This window comes from Rhagoletis pomonella, unplaced genomic scaffold (assembly GCF_013731165.1).
Source record: "Rhagoletis pomonella isolate Grant_MI unplaced genomic scaffold, Rhpom_1.0 Rhpom_scaffold_00005, whole genome shotgun sequence".
Taxonomy (NCBI): domain Eukaryota; kingdom Metazoa; phylum Arthropoda; class Insecta; order Diptera; family Tephritidae; genus Rhagoletis; species Rhagoletis pomonella.
In genome coordinates this window covers 61,961,916-61,977,403 of record NW_023458559.1, presented here as the reverse complement: position 1 = coordinate 61,977,403, position 15,488 = coordinate 61,961,916, and the positions used below count along the sequence as shown (strand labels likewise).

General features: G+C 37.6%; 2 protein-coding genes, 1 long non-coding RNA gene and 2 other non-coding genes across 6 annotated transcripts; 4 read left to right on the top strand and 1 right to left on the bottom strand.

The window, feature by feature from the left end:
- Positions 1-51: 51 nt before the first annotated feature.
- Positions 52-1,578, top strand: LOC118739340 (histone deacetylase complex subunit SAP130-like). Of its 2 annotated transcripts, XM_036470603.1 has the most exons (5): positions 52-297; positions 382-449; positions 522-692; positions 759-863; positions 1,081-1,578. In XM_036470603.1, the coding sequence occupies exons 1-5, from the start codon at positions 153-155 to the stop codon at positions 1,228-1,230; spliced, it is 639 nt and encodes a 212-aa protein (XP_036326496.1). In that variant the 5' UTR covers positions 52-152; the 3' UTR covers positions 1,231-1,578. The 2 variants fall into 2 exon arrangements, with proteins under 2 accessions (XP_036326496.1, XP_036326495.1); XM_036470602.1 differs by having other exon boundaries at positions 52-449.
- Positions 1,579-4,714: 3,136 nt separating this feature from the next.
- Positions 4,715-6,760, top strand: LOC118739339. Its single transcript, XR_004993001.1, has 3 exons — positions 4,715-4,935; positions 6,329-6,369; positions 6,592-6,760. It is a non-coding gene; the product is annotated as an uncharacterized LOC118739339 (long non-coding RNA).
- LOC118740261 lies at positions 6,160-6,246 on the top strand. Its single transcript, XR_004993108.1, has one exon. It is a non-coding gene; the product is annotated as a small nucleolar RNA Me18S-Um1356 (small nucleolar RNA).
- LOC118740259 lies at positions 6,420-6,506 on the top strand. The gene has a single exon (XR_004993107.1). It is a non-coding gene; the product is annotated as a small nucleolar RNA Me18S-Um1356 (small nucleolar RNA).
- A 2,473-nt stretch (positions 6,761-9,233) lies between the features above and the next one.
- LOC118739338 (protein artichoke-like) lies at positions 9,234-14,997 on the bottom strand. Its single transcript, XM_036470601.1, has 4 exons — positions 14,507-14,997; positions 11,937-14,436; positions 11,683-11,806; positions 9,234-11,622 (listed from the first exon to the last, which is right to left on the bottom strand). The coding sequence occupies exons 1-4, from the start codon at positions 14,755-14,757 to the stop codon at positions 9,425-9,427; spliced, it is 5,073 nt and encodes a 1,690-aa protein (XP_036326494.1). The 5' UTR covers positions 14,758-14,997; the 3' UTR covers positions 9,234-9,424.
- Positions 14,998-15,488: the final 491 nt, after the last annotated feature.

Below are 15,488 nucleotides of genomic sequence, written 5' to 3'. Positions count from 1 at the left end.
TACACTTCACATATTCATTATTTTGCCTTCTCTTTTTCTTTCTCTCCTTTCTATTCTTCTCGTTACACAGTAACGATAGTCAGCTTTCGAGTCATAGTCAAAGTTCACTCACACTCCCACCACCAACAGCGACTGGGGTTGCTGTCACTCATATGAATAGCAGCAACAATACCGGCAATAGCAATAACAACTATGAGCTGTCTGCCGCAAGTGGCAACGGTGGTATGCTGCTAGCTCCCGTACAAGGCTCCATGGCGCCTGGCGCTGCTGACAGTTCGGCAACGCATCAATATGATGGTAATAATGCAAATGCTATTATTACCAATGCTGCACATAATATTACGAGCAATCACAAAAATAATAACTTGCCTCCTACCGCAGGCAATAAGGAGAACGCCAAACCAACGGAATTTGCTGTGCGACGTCCGCAGAGTTTCACTTTGCTAAATGTAAGTTTGGGTGAAAAATTAAAAAAAATTTACAAACATTTGATTAACTAAAATTTCGTTGTAATATTTTAGACATACAAGCAAAATTGGAAGACGGCCAACAATCACTTTCAACGATACTCAGATGTGAAACCGCGTGAAGAACGCCGTCCAACGGTTATTGATTTGGCAAATCAGTCCAATGTAATGGGCAAAATTAATGGTTGGAAAATCTATCATTTAAGTTCACAAATGGAGGATTTGGTAAGAGGGAATTTAATGTTTACATTATCTGATGTTATATGAAACTCTTGCATTCATGCATTTCAGTGTGAGAATGAATCGAATGGGTACGATCAGTTGAGCAATATGTTGAAGCAAATGGAAACGCATGAGAAGAATCCGGAAATTGAGCGCATTAACGAACTGCTTAAGGTAATGCAAATAAGTGAAGTAAAAAGTTTAGTCTGATATAAAATATGTAGAAAACTAAGAAGCAAATTCATAAAAGAAAACTTTTCAAACCCATATCAAATTGTTTGGACAAGTCTCTATTATTATCTTTTTATAATTTCTTTCTTTTGTAAAACATCGTAGAAAAGTACTTTCATAATTATTAATTTTCATGTACATATATCCTTTCATTTCGCAGGGTAACATACAGCGTAGCAAAATAATAGTCGATGGCATACATGAAGCACAAAATCAGATGATGAAAATTTTTGAGCATAAATCGCACATATCGGATATATTACATCGGTGCGCTTCGAAACGTAATTTTAAGAAACGCGAGAAATTTTAAAACGGCATAAATCAGCATTTGTAAAAATCTTACCGTTCTATATAAATTCTTAGATTTTATTATATTGTAAATTAATTATTAAGTTATATACTATCTTTACGAATGTACATGCACATACATATATAAATGTTTTATTTGAAAAATTTTAAAACAAAAAAAAAATAAGCGTTTCTCGGTTCTTCTAAGCTACGTACATTAAATACTAGTTGTGTTAAGAAATATTCCGCTTATATTAAACACGTGAAGAAAGTTACCATTTCCACAAAGAAAAGAACGAACTAAAATTAGATGTGCTCAATTTTCTTTTCTGTCGTGAGTTAAATGCATTTGCACGTAAAAACTACAAATTGAGTTTTTAATAAAAAAAAGTGTATGGCATTAGTTGTAAGCTTATTGCATACCATAACTGGGGCCCGCAATCACAATTTGAAATTTGTTCGATTATATTTTAAATAGAAATTTAAGCTTTTCAAAATAAAAAATTAAAAATATATAATGATCACACTTACTTTAAGTTGAAACGTTTATAGAGTTAAATAAATGTTGCAAATTTTAATATTTTGTTTTTATATTTAGGGATTGTTGTTATAACAGCATAGAAATTCCTCGAGAGTTCTTGGAGAACACAGCTATCGTGGCCAGGTATACATAAATAATACCCGACTGTCATGGAAACTCCGCGAATCAGTTATTTTTATTCGCTTGGTAAGTGGCTGAATCGGAATTGAAATTCTTTTCTCGATATTGTTAATGATGGAAGAATCTTCATTTTGCAATAAACTTGCATACATTTGAAAAAATGTAAGGTGGTTGAGCGCTTCGTGTCTAATTAAAAACCAAAAAAAAAAACAGTTTATCTTCGTGTGTATGCATTTGGTACAAACTGTCGAAGACACTTAAGAAAATAAAATTTGCTGAGCTCGTGCAGGTAAGCAAAAATTAGGTAAAACAAAAACATCCTGGTAAACTGTGGAGTTTTGGTTTTCAATTGGTTTTAACTTACTTTAAATATGTACATTAGACTGCATCACCAAAAAAAGTTGCGGTTTTTCCGCAGTGATTACAAAGTTTATTATATTATAAGATGTTCACCAAAATATTTCGGAAAAATATTAAGATTTAAGCGTGCTGGACCGATTTGAAAACACCCCCAATAATGGAGTTTTTTATGAATAAAAATAGTTTCTTAAAGAACTTTTTGAAAAAAGTCCCCTCAGATAACAAAACAGATTAGGCTTAAAAAATCTGCATACAAATATTTAAAAATATTTTCAACGAAATCGTAATAATTCGATTTTTGATGCTGTTTTTTTTACTTTTTTCAAAGATTGATTTACGAAAAACGCAAATAATTGGGACAAAACTATTCCGATTTAAACTTATGCGATCTCGGTAGAACGGTATTTTCCCACTATTTTTATTTATGTGCACAAAAAAGGTCATTCGTTTCCCAATTTTTTTTTTTTCAAATACCAACACATCTTAATTCAACTTTGAATGCTGTTCTCCTTAATCCTATGAATGAGCTTATTAGCAAAGAAATAAAAGGGTGAGAAAATACCTTTCCAATGATACCTCACAATTCTAAATCGGAAGAGTTTGGGGTCAGTTAATTAAGTATTTCTTATACCAATCTTTAAAAAAAAGTTAAAAAACAGCATCCAAAATCTCATTATTACGATTCCGTTTAAACTTATTTTTTATTTATATTTAATATTTTTATGTACATTTTTTAAGCTTAAACCGTTTTGTCATTTGAGGGGATTTTTTAAAAAAAAAATCTTTAAGAAACTATTTTTATTCATAAAAAACTTAATTTTTGGAGGTATTTTCAAATCGGTCCAGCTCGCTTAAATCTTAATATTTTTTCCGAAATATTGTGGTGGACGTCTTAAAATACAATAATTTTATAATTCCAGTGGAAAAACAGTACCGATTTTTTTTTGTATGGAGAGTGATGCAGTCTAATGTACATATGTACATAGGTAAATTAGGCTGTCTTCTGAAACACATTAATGCAAAGCATCTGTCTCTTTTATTAGTGAACCACAGAAGTTGAAAGTAGCCTTACTGTAAATAAAATGTTCTTTTCTTTGAGTCACTACATATGTGTTTTTATGGAAGGCTTAAATGGAAGAAATGCAACAACAAATATTTTTTAAGACACATTTTCATGGACTCCCTGAAATCGTGCATATGGAAACTGTGCATACGAAATAATGCATATAAAAGACCGAAATAATGCATACGAAAAAAACCGAAATAATGCATATCTTCGCCTGGGTAAAAGATTGTCGTAAGCGCCATTTTGACGATTTTTAGTTTTAGATGCAGTTATATATTTTGAAATAAGGTCTTTCGATTGGTGTTATCAGTTTTTAGATATCTCGTTTAGTTTCCGAGATATTGACTACAATTTTTTCGATAATTTAGTAAAAATTTAGTTAGTGATGCAGTCATATTAAACTAATCAATATCTTAGAAATGGTGTTCTCCATTTTTGTATAGCTCCTTTAGTTCCCGAGATATTGAGTAAAAAGTGTCGTTAATTTAGTAGAAATTTGATCACATTTTGTCGTATTTCATACAAAGTGGCTGGCAAATTGTGGACAAATGGCGCTTACGACAAAATTTAACTAAAGAAAATCCTTCATAAACTCAAAACTAATTAACAATAAAATTTAAAAATTATATTATTTAAGAGTTTTGTGAACTCGTAGCATTTTCAGAGACTTTGGAGAAAATCAATCTTCGCGTTTTTCAAAAATTGTATTCCAAACTTCAATCGCGATTTCCCACAACTTACCGAAATTAACATACGACAATCTTTTACCCAAGCGACGGTATGAGCAAATCCAATTTTTGGCAGCTAATGCCAGTTACACGGTTTTGCAGAATGACGATTCGCGGTTTTGTACTTTAAACGAGGATACGTATTTTTAACAAAAAACTTCCATGAAAATTCTCGAAATTTAGAAATTTATACATAGTAACTGTAATTAGCTTTATCTGATATTACACCTGTCTGGTTATCAGGTTATCTGGTTAAAATTTTTTATTTTCTAGTGTATTTTATTTACCGAGTTAAAAATATAACCACTCAACCTGATAACCAGACAGGTGAGAATATCCCCAAATATTTTATTTTATGTTAAAATAATGAACTGCTGCTCCGTGAATACTAGAATGCCTTAACACTTAAGATTTATGTACAAATCTTTAAGTAAGTTTAATTTTATTAGATGAAAAAATTTTAAAAACCAAAATTTTGAATATCGAAATAATAAAAATTCTATTGCCTGACTTTATTTTCATATATTTTTTCCTAGAGACATATACAAATTAATTTAACTATTCTTTTTACCACTTGCATGGTTGCATTTTGCCAAGCAAATTAACGCACTTATTCACCACATGCAATAAATATGGTGACATTTTTTGTTGTACTTCCACCATTTTGCCTGCCTCAATATTCTTTTCCGGTTACTTAGATCTTTTCATTAGTCGACCTTTGCCCGGTGCGCATCGATGCTCGCAGTCAAGTTAAAATAATCTCATAGTAAGATGTGATTTAATACAACAGAATAATTTATTTAACATACTACATATACATATGTATATATAGCAGCCAAAGGAGGCTTAATTAAAAGATATTCAACGTTGCTACTAAAAAATATACATATGTATGTAGCTTTCGAGTTGAAGGTAAGTGAATAAAGAAAATTATCGATTTATCAGAGCAAACGCTTGGCTGTAGGAAATGAAATTTTTTAATGCATAATGAGGTTATACTGATTTTTATTTATTAATAAAAGTTGTTATGGTAGCTAAAGTTAGTTATTAGCGAAATACTTAAGCAAATGAGGCGTGGAAAAATTTCAGCGCCGGCATATTAGCGTTTTACTAACCTCACTATTTCCGCCTAGTGCGTTTGTGTGTACGCATATGGTAGGTAGGCATGAACCAAAAATACCAAAAATGTGTATTTCGTTCATGGTAGGTAGGTATGTATGTACATATGTATGTATTTAGTAGACACTAGATAGCAGACAGTCGGTCGCAGACAACAAAAAAGGATTAGTTTATTCTTTTATCTAATATCTACAAATTTGACTTTTAAAAATAGAAAAAGTAATAATTTTACAGATTTATTTGATATCTACATAAATTACCTAAACTTTTTTTAATGTCCGCGAGTTAACGAGTATGCATAGGCGTTGCAGAAATTTATGTACACTCGTGGCCACGAAAACCTTACCACAAATTTTCTTTTAATTTCGAGAAATTTTGTAAATTAATATCTTTTTTTAAATATAGTTCAAACTGCAAAAAAAACTATGCAAATGAATGCTTCAAGCTTTGTTCAAAATTTTGAGTAATTTAAAATTTTCATCAAAATTTCAAACTTTTTTATAAAAGTTTGAAGAAAATTTCGGGTATGCAGTTTACTAGCGCATTTAATTTTAGTATAATAATATGCAAGTTTTGAAGTGACTCAAAATTTTCGATGATTTTTAAATTATTTTTTCCGACGGTCTTGTGTAGTTTTCGTCATGTAACGAATGCTTTTATATGGCCGAAATGTGCAACATCGTATGGAAAAAAATTGTGAAAAATCAATCAGAACTTTGAGCTACTGCAAACTGGCACTTTATTGCATACCCGAAATTTTCCTAAACGTTTTTATTAAAAAGTTTGAAACTTTAATTTATATAGGGGTGTATCCTTGTTTTCGTACGAATCGAAAATTTGGATTTTTTGTATACTAAGTGATAGGGAAATTGCATGATTTTCGATTGGAACGAAAACAAGAATACGCCTCTTAGTTTTTGTTGTGGCTTGAGCTATAATAAACATTTTTTTATTAATTTACAAAATGTTTAAAAAAAAGGTGTACGGTTTGTGTGGCCACGAGTGTATGTACATAAGTATAATATCGTGATGACAATTTCATACCCACTACTGAGCAAAAAATGCTGAAATTTTACTCAACATGCACTACCATCTGAACAATTTTTTCCTAAATTGATATGTAGATTTATTGCATATATATATTTACTTCGGTAAAACATATTTCAACTCGGTTTTTATTTTACAGATAAATATCGGCAGAGGAGGATTTTCTACCGTTGGAGTAAGGTAAATTAAAAACTAATTAATTGTAACATCTAAGAGTACTTTTCTCTTCAAAAATTTAAATGATGACGTTTTCATACCCAAAACTGAGCAAAAATGCTGAATTTTTTCTTAACATGCACTACCATCTGATATATTTTCTTAATATTTTTTTTTTGTTTAGCCTAAATATTTTACGAAAAATACAAATTATTTTTAAGCCTTACAAATTGTTTTTTATTTCAGAATAAACTTGCTATGGAAATGAGAACTTTGTAATTGTCAGCGCAACTGTAATCCACTAATGCATTAACCCGCTCTTTACGGCCCAAAATGTTGCTGCGGAGTCTCAAATCGAACATATTAATTTTTTGCTTGTATTTTAATTGCTAAAAAGCGAGAATTGGTAGTGTTCGTAAATGTTAAATGTTTAAATTTTGGGTAGACTTGAAGATCGAACGATGAAAATTGTAATATTACAAATGTATTAATAATAGAATTAAACAAATTGAAGTGGATAAAGCAGGAAGACTGAAAAATATGTAAGAAAATGGACTGAAAATGTTTTATTTTAATTTAAATTTTTATTATAAAAAGTTGTGAAGTTATAAGAATAAGAATAAGAGAAGAATGAGGTGAAAGAAATTAATATAAAATATGAATTAATTCATGGAATAAAAAATTAGTAACAATTCATGAAAATAAAAATCAATTTTAATAACAAAAATGGTCTTAGTTCTTTTGGTCCGAGTGAAATGCGTAAGTATTTGTTGAAAGGAGTTTATTTAATTATTATTTTTTACTTATAGAGATTTCTAAGTCTAAATAGTTCTAGCGTAAACGAATCTCTTCTGCTTTTATGCACAATATTTTGTAACAGTAGTGTGAGTTGGCATAAATATATCAGAAAATAACGAAATAAACATATATCTATATTTAATACATATAAACATACGTATGCATGTATAATGGTTATCATAACTTTACGGCACTGACATATTGACAAGATTTGACCATTTACCATAATATTTTTTAATTTAATTTTTTTTTTATAAAAATATAGTGTGGTTGTTCACGCTGGCCTGGTTTTCAGGTTGGTCTAGATAAAAAACTACTAATGCCTACGACTATATTTTTCGAGCAATTGGACCAATCTTTCCTTCAGGGCGAATGCACCGCGAACACTATGATAAAATTTGGTACATGCATAACAAAGGGTTAATTTCGGTTCTTGTTAAAGAATATACTTTGTTTTTATAAAGACATAATTAAATTAAAAAATATTACGATATATGGTAAAATTTTGTGCATATGAGAGTGCCCTTAAGTTATGATAAGTACTGTAATATAGTACATATTATGTACTTAATTAATTTAATAAATGAAAGCATAATTTTTATACATACATACTTATATGTATATACATAAATCGTCGTTTAAAGTACAAAACCGCTTATGTGAGGTTGCATAAATTATTTTCTAGAGAGTAAAACCACTCATATTTTTTATAAAGGAATCGCATTTCTGGCTAGTATATTTCAGGGCGAATGGATAAGGATTGATCCAAGAGCTTGTGTGAGCAGATCCAATTTTTGGCAGCAAATGTCAGTTACGCGGTTTTGTACTTTAAACGACGATATACATATATATGTGTATATACATGTTGTACATATGTTTGTATGTATGCACGTGTATACGCCCCACTTCACTCGAATAGGCACGCTATTTTTCTTTAAGAATCGTGCATATTCAAATGTATCTTTACTAGTAGTCACAGGGGGATCCTCGTTTCTTCTCATTTAAAAAAATAGTCGATTGTGAAAAGAAGTATTAAAAAATAAGCAAATAATTTTAAAATTTCGTTTGTATGCAACACGAGAAAATACTTATTAGCTTGATGAACTCGAATAGTAATTATAACTTAAAAAAAAACTAACAAGCTCGTCGGCATATCTGGGTTAACGCCAAGAATATAATACATTTTTAATAAAATTGACTACCCAGAAGATAATTTAGGTAGGCCTTCTTAATTAAAGCCATTCTAAGAGGCCTACCCAAGAAGGGCTGAAAAAAGTGCTGCCTTTTAGAAGGGCTTATCCATTTACAATTTACGCGAAGAATAAATTTATATTATTTAGCATTACAAATTAATTTCAATTAACATTTTGAGTTGCAATAACACATACTTGATATAAACCTTAAGCAAATACTTCAAAGACCCATGATATTTATAAATTAAAGAAGCAACTTTAAAAGAATTGCTCCGAAAGGCCTTCTGAAGTACGTCCTATAAAAGCTATTCTGGAAGGCCTTCCATGGGTAGCGAAAGAAGAAGCCCTTCAATTTGTGCCACTCCATAAAAAAAAAGAAAGGAGAAATGAATGTAGAGTGGAAGGCCTCTTGACTCTCAAGAAGGCCTTTCGGAAGGGCTTTTAACTCCTGAAACTATCTACTGGGTAAGGGTACGTTCACAAAGAAAGCGAAGCCGAGCCGAACGAAGCCGTTCCGAGCGGAGTGAAGCTTTCGAATTGTTGGAGTTATATGAAAGTGTTCATACAGCAAGCTTTTCTAGAAGCGTTTTCGAGCTGAAAGCAAAGCACTTTTTGATTTTGAATTTACTAATTAATTTTTCAGTTTCATGACGCCGCTGCAAACAAGATATCAAAATATTAAAATAAAAACGAATTCTTCAACAAATCTTTTGAATAAAATTTAGTAAATATTTTTGCTGCTTGTTTTTGACGGTAGTTTTGTGGTATCTTTGCAGCCTGGGGGTCCGCTTCGCTCCGCCTTTCTTCGCTCGGCTTTCTGTGTGATCGCACTCTAACAATATTATTCGCTTTATATATTCTTGCTGACCCTATAGAGGAGACACGATTTTGAAAGCAAAGCTTGAAAGTTATTTTCTTTTGTTCGTCACCGTTCTTCAAAATCCATCATGGAGCGACCGCGAAGTTCTTCCGATGACTACAAGTAAAGATATAAAAAAACAGCTGAAAAAAGTATATTCTTATTCAAGTGAAACGGAGTGTACTTTCATGAAAATAAACTTAAAACGCCATTTAAAATACGCTTAACTCTAAAAAAATATTGCAAGTAAACATAAAACTACCATTGAACTGCCTGCCACTTCACCATATCTCGCGTGACGTCGCGCTCTCACCCGCGCCGCTCCTGCATTGCGCACAAAGTCGGCGCTGCTACGCAAACTGCTGCCGGCGGCTGCCACCGGACGTGGCTTCTTAAAACTCTCATAATACCAATCCATGCCTTCTTTGCGATCTGCATGCTCCACTTGCTGATATTCTGTCGCCGCTGTATCGACCGACTCGGCATCCAATGCCTCGAGCGCATTGTAGTCACGTTTCTGTGCATTCGCTAGCAGTTGTTGTTGTAGCGCTAATTCATCGCCTGCTGCGCTGGCACCCACATACGCCTGATCATTGTGGGGCGTTGTGCGATGATATTCCTCGGCAGTGGGAAGATATTGATTTAATGTTTGTGGCGTGTGCACTTTGGTGATTATTGAACGGCCAGCAGACGGGCGCGGTTGACGTGGCGATACATTTACCAGACGATTAGTAGCGGGTGTAGTTGGCTGATCGTCGTTTGTAAGGCTATCAGCCGTTGTTGTAGTTGTTGTCGCTGCCTTTGCTACCCAAGATTGACGTTTGATCTGCTCGACATGCTCCTCCGGCGGTGGTATCAACAGTATAGTCTCCGCTGTGGTCGTTTGGATGAGTGGTGGTGGTTTCAACATGCCCACGGATTGTGCTTCCAGGTCATCGTAGAATTCAGCGGTGTTGAATGCATCACTCCCACCTAAACCACCGTAAGTAGGCGCTTGCGTTACTGTGGGTGTCATGGGTGTTGTTGTAGTGTAAAAAGTGCTTGGTGTGGTAGTTGGTTCAGACAAATCGCGGCCACCACTAGGTGTTGTAGTCCTCAGTGTCTGTTGTCGAACGGTTGTGGCTGTTGGCGCAGTTGTCACCGCATATGGTGGCGTTATTCGGCGCGCCGGTGTGGTCAATTCCACTGAGTTTTCGGTTACGTAATAAGTTTGCGTCTCGAACTCCTCACTGGCAGAATTTTCTGCTGTCAGCGCAGTAGTCGGCACAGGTGCAACTGTCGCCCTTAAGTTCGACAGTCTGCTTGGTTGCCTGCGTTCACCCTCCGACGCATGTACCGGCACCATCGGCACATAGTTGCGTTCCGTTTGCTTCATTGTGTATTTTGTTGGCGTGGGTATGGGTTCCACTACGCCTCGACGCTTTGAGGGATCATGCACAGGCATGAAGCCCCCCACGTGCTCTGGCACTATCGGCCGAAAGCCGCCACGCTCAACGCTTGTGGGCTCACGAAAGGCGGTTTTGAAGACGCTACTCGGCGCTTCGCTGCTGGTCGCCTCATCTGAGCTGGAGTCAGCGCTGGCTGCTATTGTGGTAGTTTGTCGATTTCGCGCGGACACATCGTGATATTGGGAATCTGGCTGATTCAAATACTTCTCGAACTCAGCGCTATTCGGTTGGTACATGCGCACTTTGCTGTGCGGCGTGTGCATTCGATGTGTGGCTGGCAGTGTCGCTAAGACGCTTTCAGTGGAACTGGCAGTTGTTTGTCGAATTGGAGTAGTACTAGTTTTTTCACCACGGTCCTTGCGTCCACGCTGTCCTGTGCCAAAAAAGCGGCCCAAGCTAAGCGCCGGTATGGGATAACCAAAAAAAGTGAAAGGCGAGCTGGCCTGCGTGCCACCAGGTTGTGGGGGCGGTTTCTTGAAATAGTTGGTATTCAAAATTGTATTATTCAAATCAACATTTGAAGCAATGGGCGGCTTCTTTTGTGTACTCAGCACTGAGTTACTTGCGGCGTTCGTATGCGTACTTGGCGCGTCTGTGGCCGAGCTCGTCTCGTTAGACGGTGTATAGTCGACATACTGATCGTAGAAGTATTCGCTCTCACCAGCAAGTGGACGTTCGCCAGGTGGAATGTTATTTCCTTCACATTCATCGTTGAAATCCTCCTGAAAATCGCGTTGGAAAATGTCGCCATGTTCGTTCAACAGCGGCAAGTGATTAGAGTTGTCGCTGCTAAAACTGCTGCCACTTGCAGTACCAGTACGCTGGTTGGTGTCCTCGAATTGGGAGCAGAGACTTCGGTCGATACGCGAAGCACGTAACAGGCGTCCATCTTGACATTTTGGTCCAGGGTATGGAAAATTGGTCTCTTGCAGCCAGACAGAGAGCCATTGCATTTCGCAGGAGCAGTTAATGGGATTGCCTGAAGGGTTGGAGATTTAAAAAAGAATTTATTAAAATTAGGTGCGCAAACGGTACTTACCATCCACATCCAGTATGGCTATGTTGCCACGTAAGTTACGGAAAGTGCGTTCCTTGATTGTGCGGAGCCGGTTGTTGCGCATTGAGAGCACTCGAAGCCGCGGCATCGTTTCGAAGGGACCGCCCTAATGAAAGAAGAAGTATTTAGAATTTTTTCGGCATACAAATTTCAGGTGAAAGAAGGTTTTCTGTAGTTCTTGGGACGCAAATTTCCTTACTGGTATCTATCTAGCTCTTCAGCTAGTTTGTACTTACTTGAATCTTGCATATCTCATTGTTGTCCATCTTCAACTCGACCAACCAATTTAATGACTTCAATGGCATCGTATTAACCATGCGTACACCATTCGTCGACAGATCTAAGACCTCGAGATTCCGCATTGTGCGCAGTCCTATATTTTCCATATTATGGAAATTATTGTTTGACAAATTCAAGAATACCATCGACGGTGAGTTGAAGAAGCTATCAGGCGAAATGTAACGCAATGTGTTGTATTGGAAGTGCGAGGCCAGCAAGTTGGGTAAATCTTCAAAAACATGGTCTTTCAGTTCCACCAGTTTATTGTCCGCCAATACAAATTCTTGCAAATCTGGCAAATGTTTTAGGGCGCCCGGCTCTACCGAGTTTATTTCGTTACTCGACAAGTCCAAATACTGCAGCTTGGGCAAATTCCGAAAAGTGCCGTGTTTCAATTCAACAATGAGGTTGTTGGAGAGACGTATTTCCACTACACTGCGCCAGGAGGAGACGACATCTGCATGCACGCGCGTAATATGATTGTAGCTCAGGTCGATGTCGTGCAGATTGACCAGATTTGAAAGGCTCACCGACATGTCAGATAGCGCATTACTCGATAAATCCAGATACTCCAGTGAACGCTGCGCCTCAAATGCCGCCGGTGCTATGGTTCGTATAAGATTTCGTGACAGATCCAGCTGTTCCAAACGCGAGTTATTCGAGAACATGTTGTCGGTGATGGAGTCCAACTTATTGCCCTGCAGGTTGAGATTACGTAGCTCGGAGAGCGGCAACAAGGCGCGATCATCAATGTATGTCAACCCATTGTCCTGCAGGTGCAAGAGTTCAAGGCGTGCCGCACCAATAAATGCGGTGTCATCCAGCGAGCGTAGTCTATTATTAGCCAGGCTAAGCACGCGCAATTGGGGCATGCCTTGGAAGCCGTACTTTGGTAGTTGTTCCAAACGATTTACGCTCAGGTCGAGCATGCGCAAATTAGGCAGACTTAGAGATTTGCCAATGGAGAAGGGTAGTGTGGAAATGGTGTTGCCGCGCATCGAAATACGTTCCACAATCTTCGGTAGACCAGGTATGATGTCCGTCAGCAGATTATAGCTTGCATCCACCTCGAAGAGCCTATTCAAATTCCGAAACGTAGCTGGGTGTATCGTAGCCAACTCATTATATGATATGTTCAATGTCTCCAACATGGGATTGTGTATGAAGGTTGTAGGGTCGAACTTTACTAAACCGTTCTCACTTAAGTCTAGTCGTCGCAGCGAAGGTAGTCCGCTCAATAGGTATGAGTCCACGGTACGGAAGTTGTTTGCTGCCAAATCCAAACCCTTGAGTCCAGGCAGATTCCAAAGAGGCATTGGCAGCTCGCTGGACAAACTGTTATTGCGCATGCGTAGCTCGCGTAAAGCTGGCATTGCCATCAGCGCATCACGTTCGATTGTACGCAGAAGGTTGTTGTTCAAGTGCAGCTGCTCCAGTGTGCCGTGACCACGCAACGCGCCAAATGGCACATCAGTTAGATAATTGTTGCTCATGTCCAGAAATTTGAGCGACGGCAGAGCTTCAAGCAATGAACGCAGCACGCCGACATGCTCAATTTCGTTGTTGTACGCGTAAATGGTCTCCACGCCGCTACCAGAGGCCTGCAAAAATGACTCGGGGTGTATGCGTCGTATATGGTTGTTATGCAGATAGATGGTCTTCAGCATGGGCGTGCGCAAGAAGGCGCCATATTGTATCTCGGTGATGCGATTGTCATTCAAGTGCAACTCTGACATGTGTGGCAAATCTACAAAAGAGCCATCCTCCACAATGTTGATAATATTGTGATCCAAGCGCAGCTTCTTCAAGTTTTCAAGGTCCTTGACAATTCGCCCCACCATGCCCGCATCACTAATCTCATTGTAGGACATCTTCAGGTTCACTAAATTCGGCAGACGGCTGAGTGCGCGCAGATGTATCCAGTTAAGTGCATTGCGACTGAGATCGACATTCTTCAGCGAAATTAAACTATCGAAAGTGCCCGCCTCCAGGCGTATTAAATGCGGACCGCCATTGATGTGAATATTTTGTACCTTCGGCAAATGACGAAACCAGTGTGGTTGTAACTCTGCCAACGATTTGCTTTGCACGCTCAGATAAGTCAGACTCAGTAAACCCGAGAAGTCTGGCAAATGCTTCAATTCGTCGGATTGTATGGTGATTGCGATCATGTTGATCATGCCATTCAAACTCTCCACCGGTATGCTCCGCAATTGTGGCTCAACAATATAAACTTCCACCAAGTGGTTCTCCAACTCATTCAGCCAACCATTGGAGACGCGCTCGATGCTATTATAGCGCAACATAAGACGCACAATCTGTAGCGTGCCAAAGAAGCGCCCAGGCAATGCCGGCAGCTGATTATTTTCCAACACCAATTCATCGATAGGACTTTTAATGTTGCGTTCAACCGCTTTAATGCCGTCCATTATTTGGGGTAAATTGCTGTGAGAGCACCTAGTGGGAAGAGAGGCCAATAACATTTTAGTAGGAAAGTGGTGGGAAAGCTAATGTCTCTAAGCTTTACCATATTTGTATCTCCTTGCCGCGCAGCGAGCAACGACATGGTAATATCGCCTCTGAGGGTGGACAGCCTTCCGCTTCAACGCCTACCAGCAAAATTGCGGCCATGATCAGCCATAACAGCAGCATACAGCGCATCAAGGAGACTAGACTATCGCATTTGGTGTGATATTCGTATTTATAAGGGACATTTTCCAACTGCGGCGGTGCCGTGCCAACAGCCCATGGAATTTTTATGCTGCGTCGGCGCTTCATGGCGTTATGATGTCGTTGTAATAACTCAACTCGGTTGGTCACATGCTGTTGGCTAAAGGACAAGGAAAATGATGGGTTTCATAATGTTGTAAGCAGTGTAAGGGTTTCATGATAAAGAATTGCGTTGCCTAGATCACTCTAGCTTTTGGAGTCTTTGAGGTTTGATAGGGTCTAGATAATTCTATGATTTTATAAGGTCTTGGAGGCTCTCTATAAAACTATGGCCCTTTTCGCGTGAACGACGTGTACCGAGAAGAGCTATTTATCGACATGGATATAAAAATATTCACAAAACTATGCCGACTTGGGTATGTTGGTATGGGAGGTTGCTTCAACTCTGCACCAATGGATGGATCACGGAAGCAAGGGCGCTCGCAATGGATGTAAATACCAAGTGCAGAAGGATGTGCCTGCACTCAAGATGAACAACTGGCGCAAATCCGCAAGGGAGAGAGGAAATTGGCAAAGTTTTCTGTTGACTCGGTTCAAACCGACTAACGGGTTTTGTGCCAAATAAGACGAAGAAGAATAAGGTCGCCTAAATCGCTTGAAATGTATGTAAAATCAAACGAGAGTTAGTAATGGGGTACGTCTAAAGTCCTCAGATAAGCCATGTTTTAGAGTTATCCGTTCAGTAGAAAAGGTAAGCTACTCGGTTTTGCTAAAGAGGGCAGGAATTATGCTTGAATAACTCAGTGAGAGGGGAGACCAGTACGTTTGCATGTATGTAT

Coding starts and splice junctions, on each gene's coding strand:
- LOC118739338 (XM_036470601.1), bottom strand. CDS start 14,757: ATGAAGCGCCGACGCAGCATAAAAATTCCATGGGCTGTTGGCACGGCA. Junction 14,437..14,506: donor GGCAAGGAGATACAAATATG/GTAAAGCTTAGA, acceptor TCTTCCCACTAG/GTGCTCTCACAGCAATTTAC. Junction 11,807..11,936: donor ATGAGATATGCAAGATTCAA/GTAAGTACAAAC, acceptor TTCTTTCATTAG/GGCGGTCCCTTCGAAACGAT.
- LOC118739340 (XM_036470602.1), top strand. CDS start 153: ATGAATAGCAGCAACAATACCGGCAATAGCAATAACAACTATGAGCTG. Junction 450..521: donor AGAGTTTCACTTTGCTAAAT/GTAAGTTTGGGT, acceptor GTAATATTTTAG/ACATACAAGCAAAATTGGAA. Junction 864..1,080: donor GCATTAACGAACTGCTTAAG/GTAATGCAAATA, acceptor TTCATTTCGCAG/GGTAACATACAGCGTAGCAA.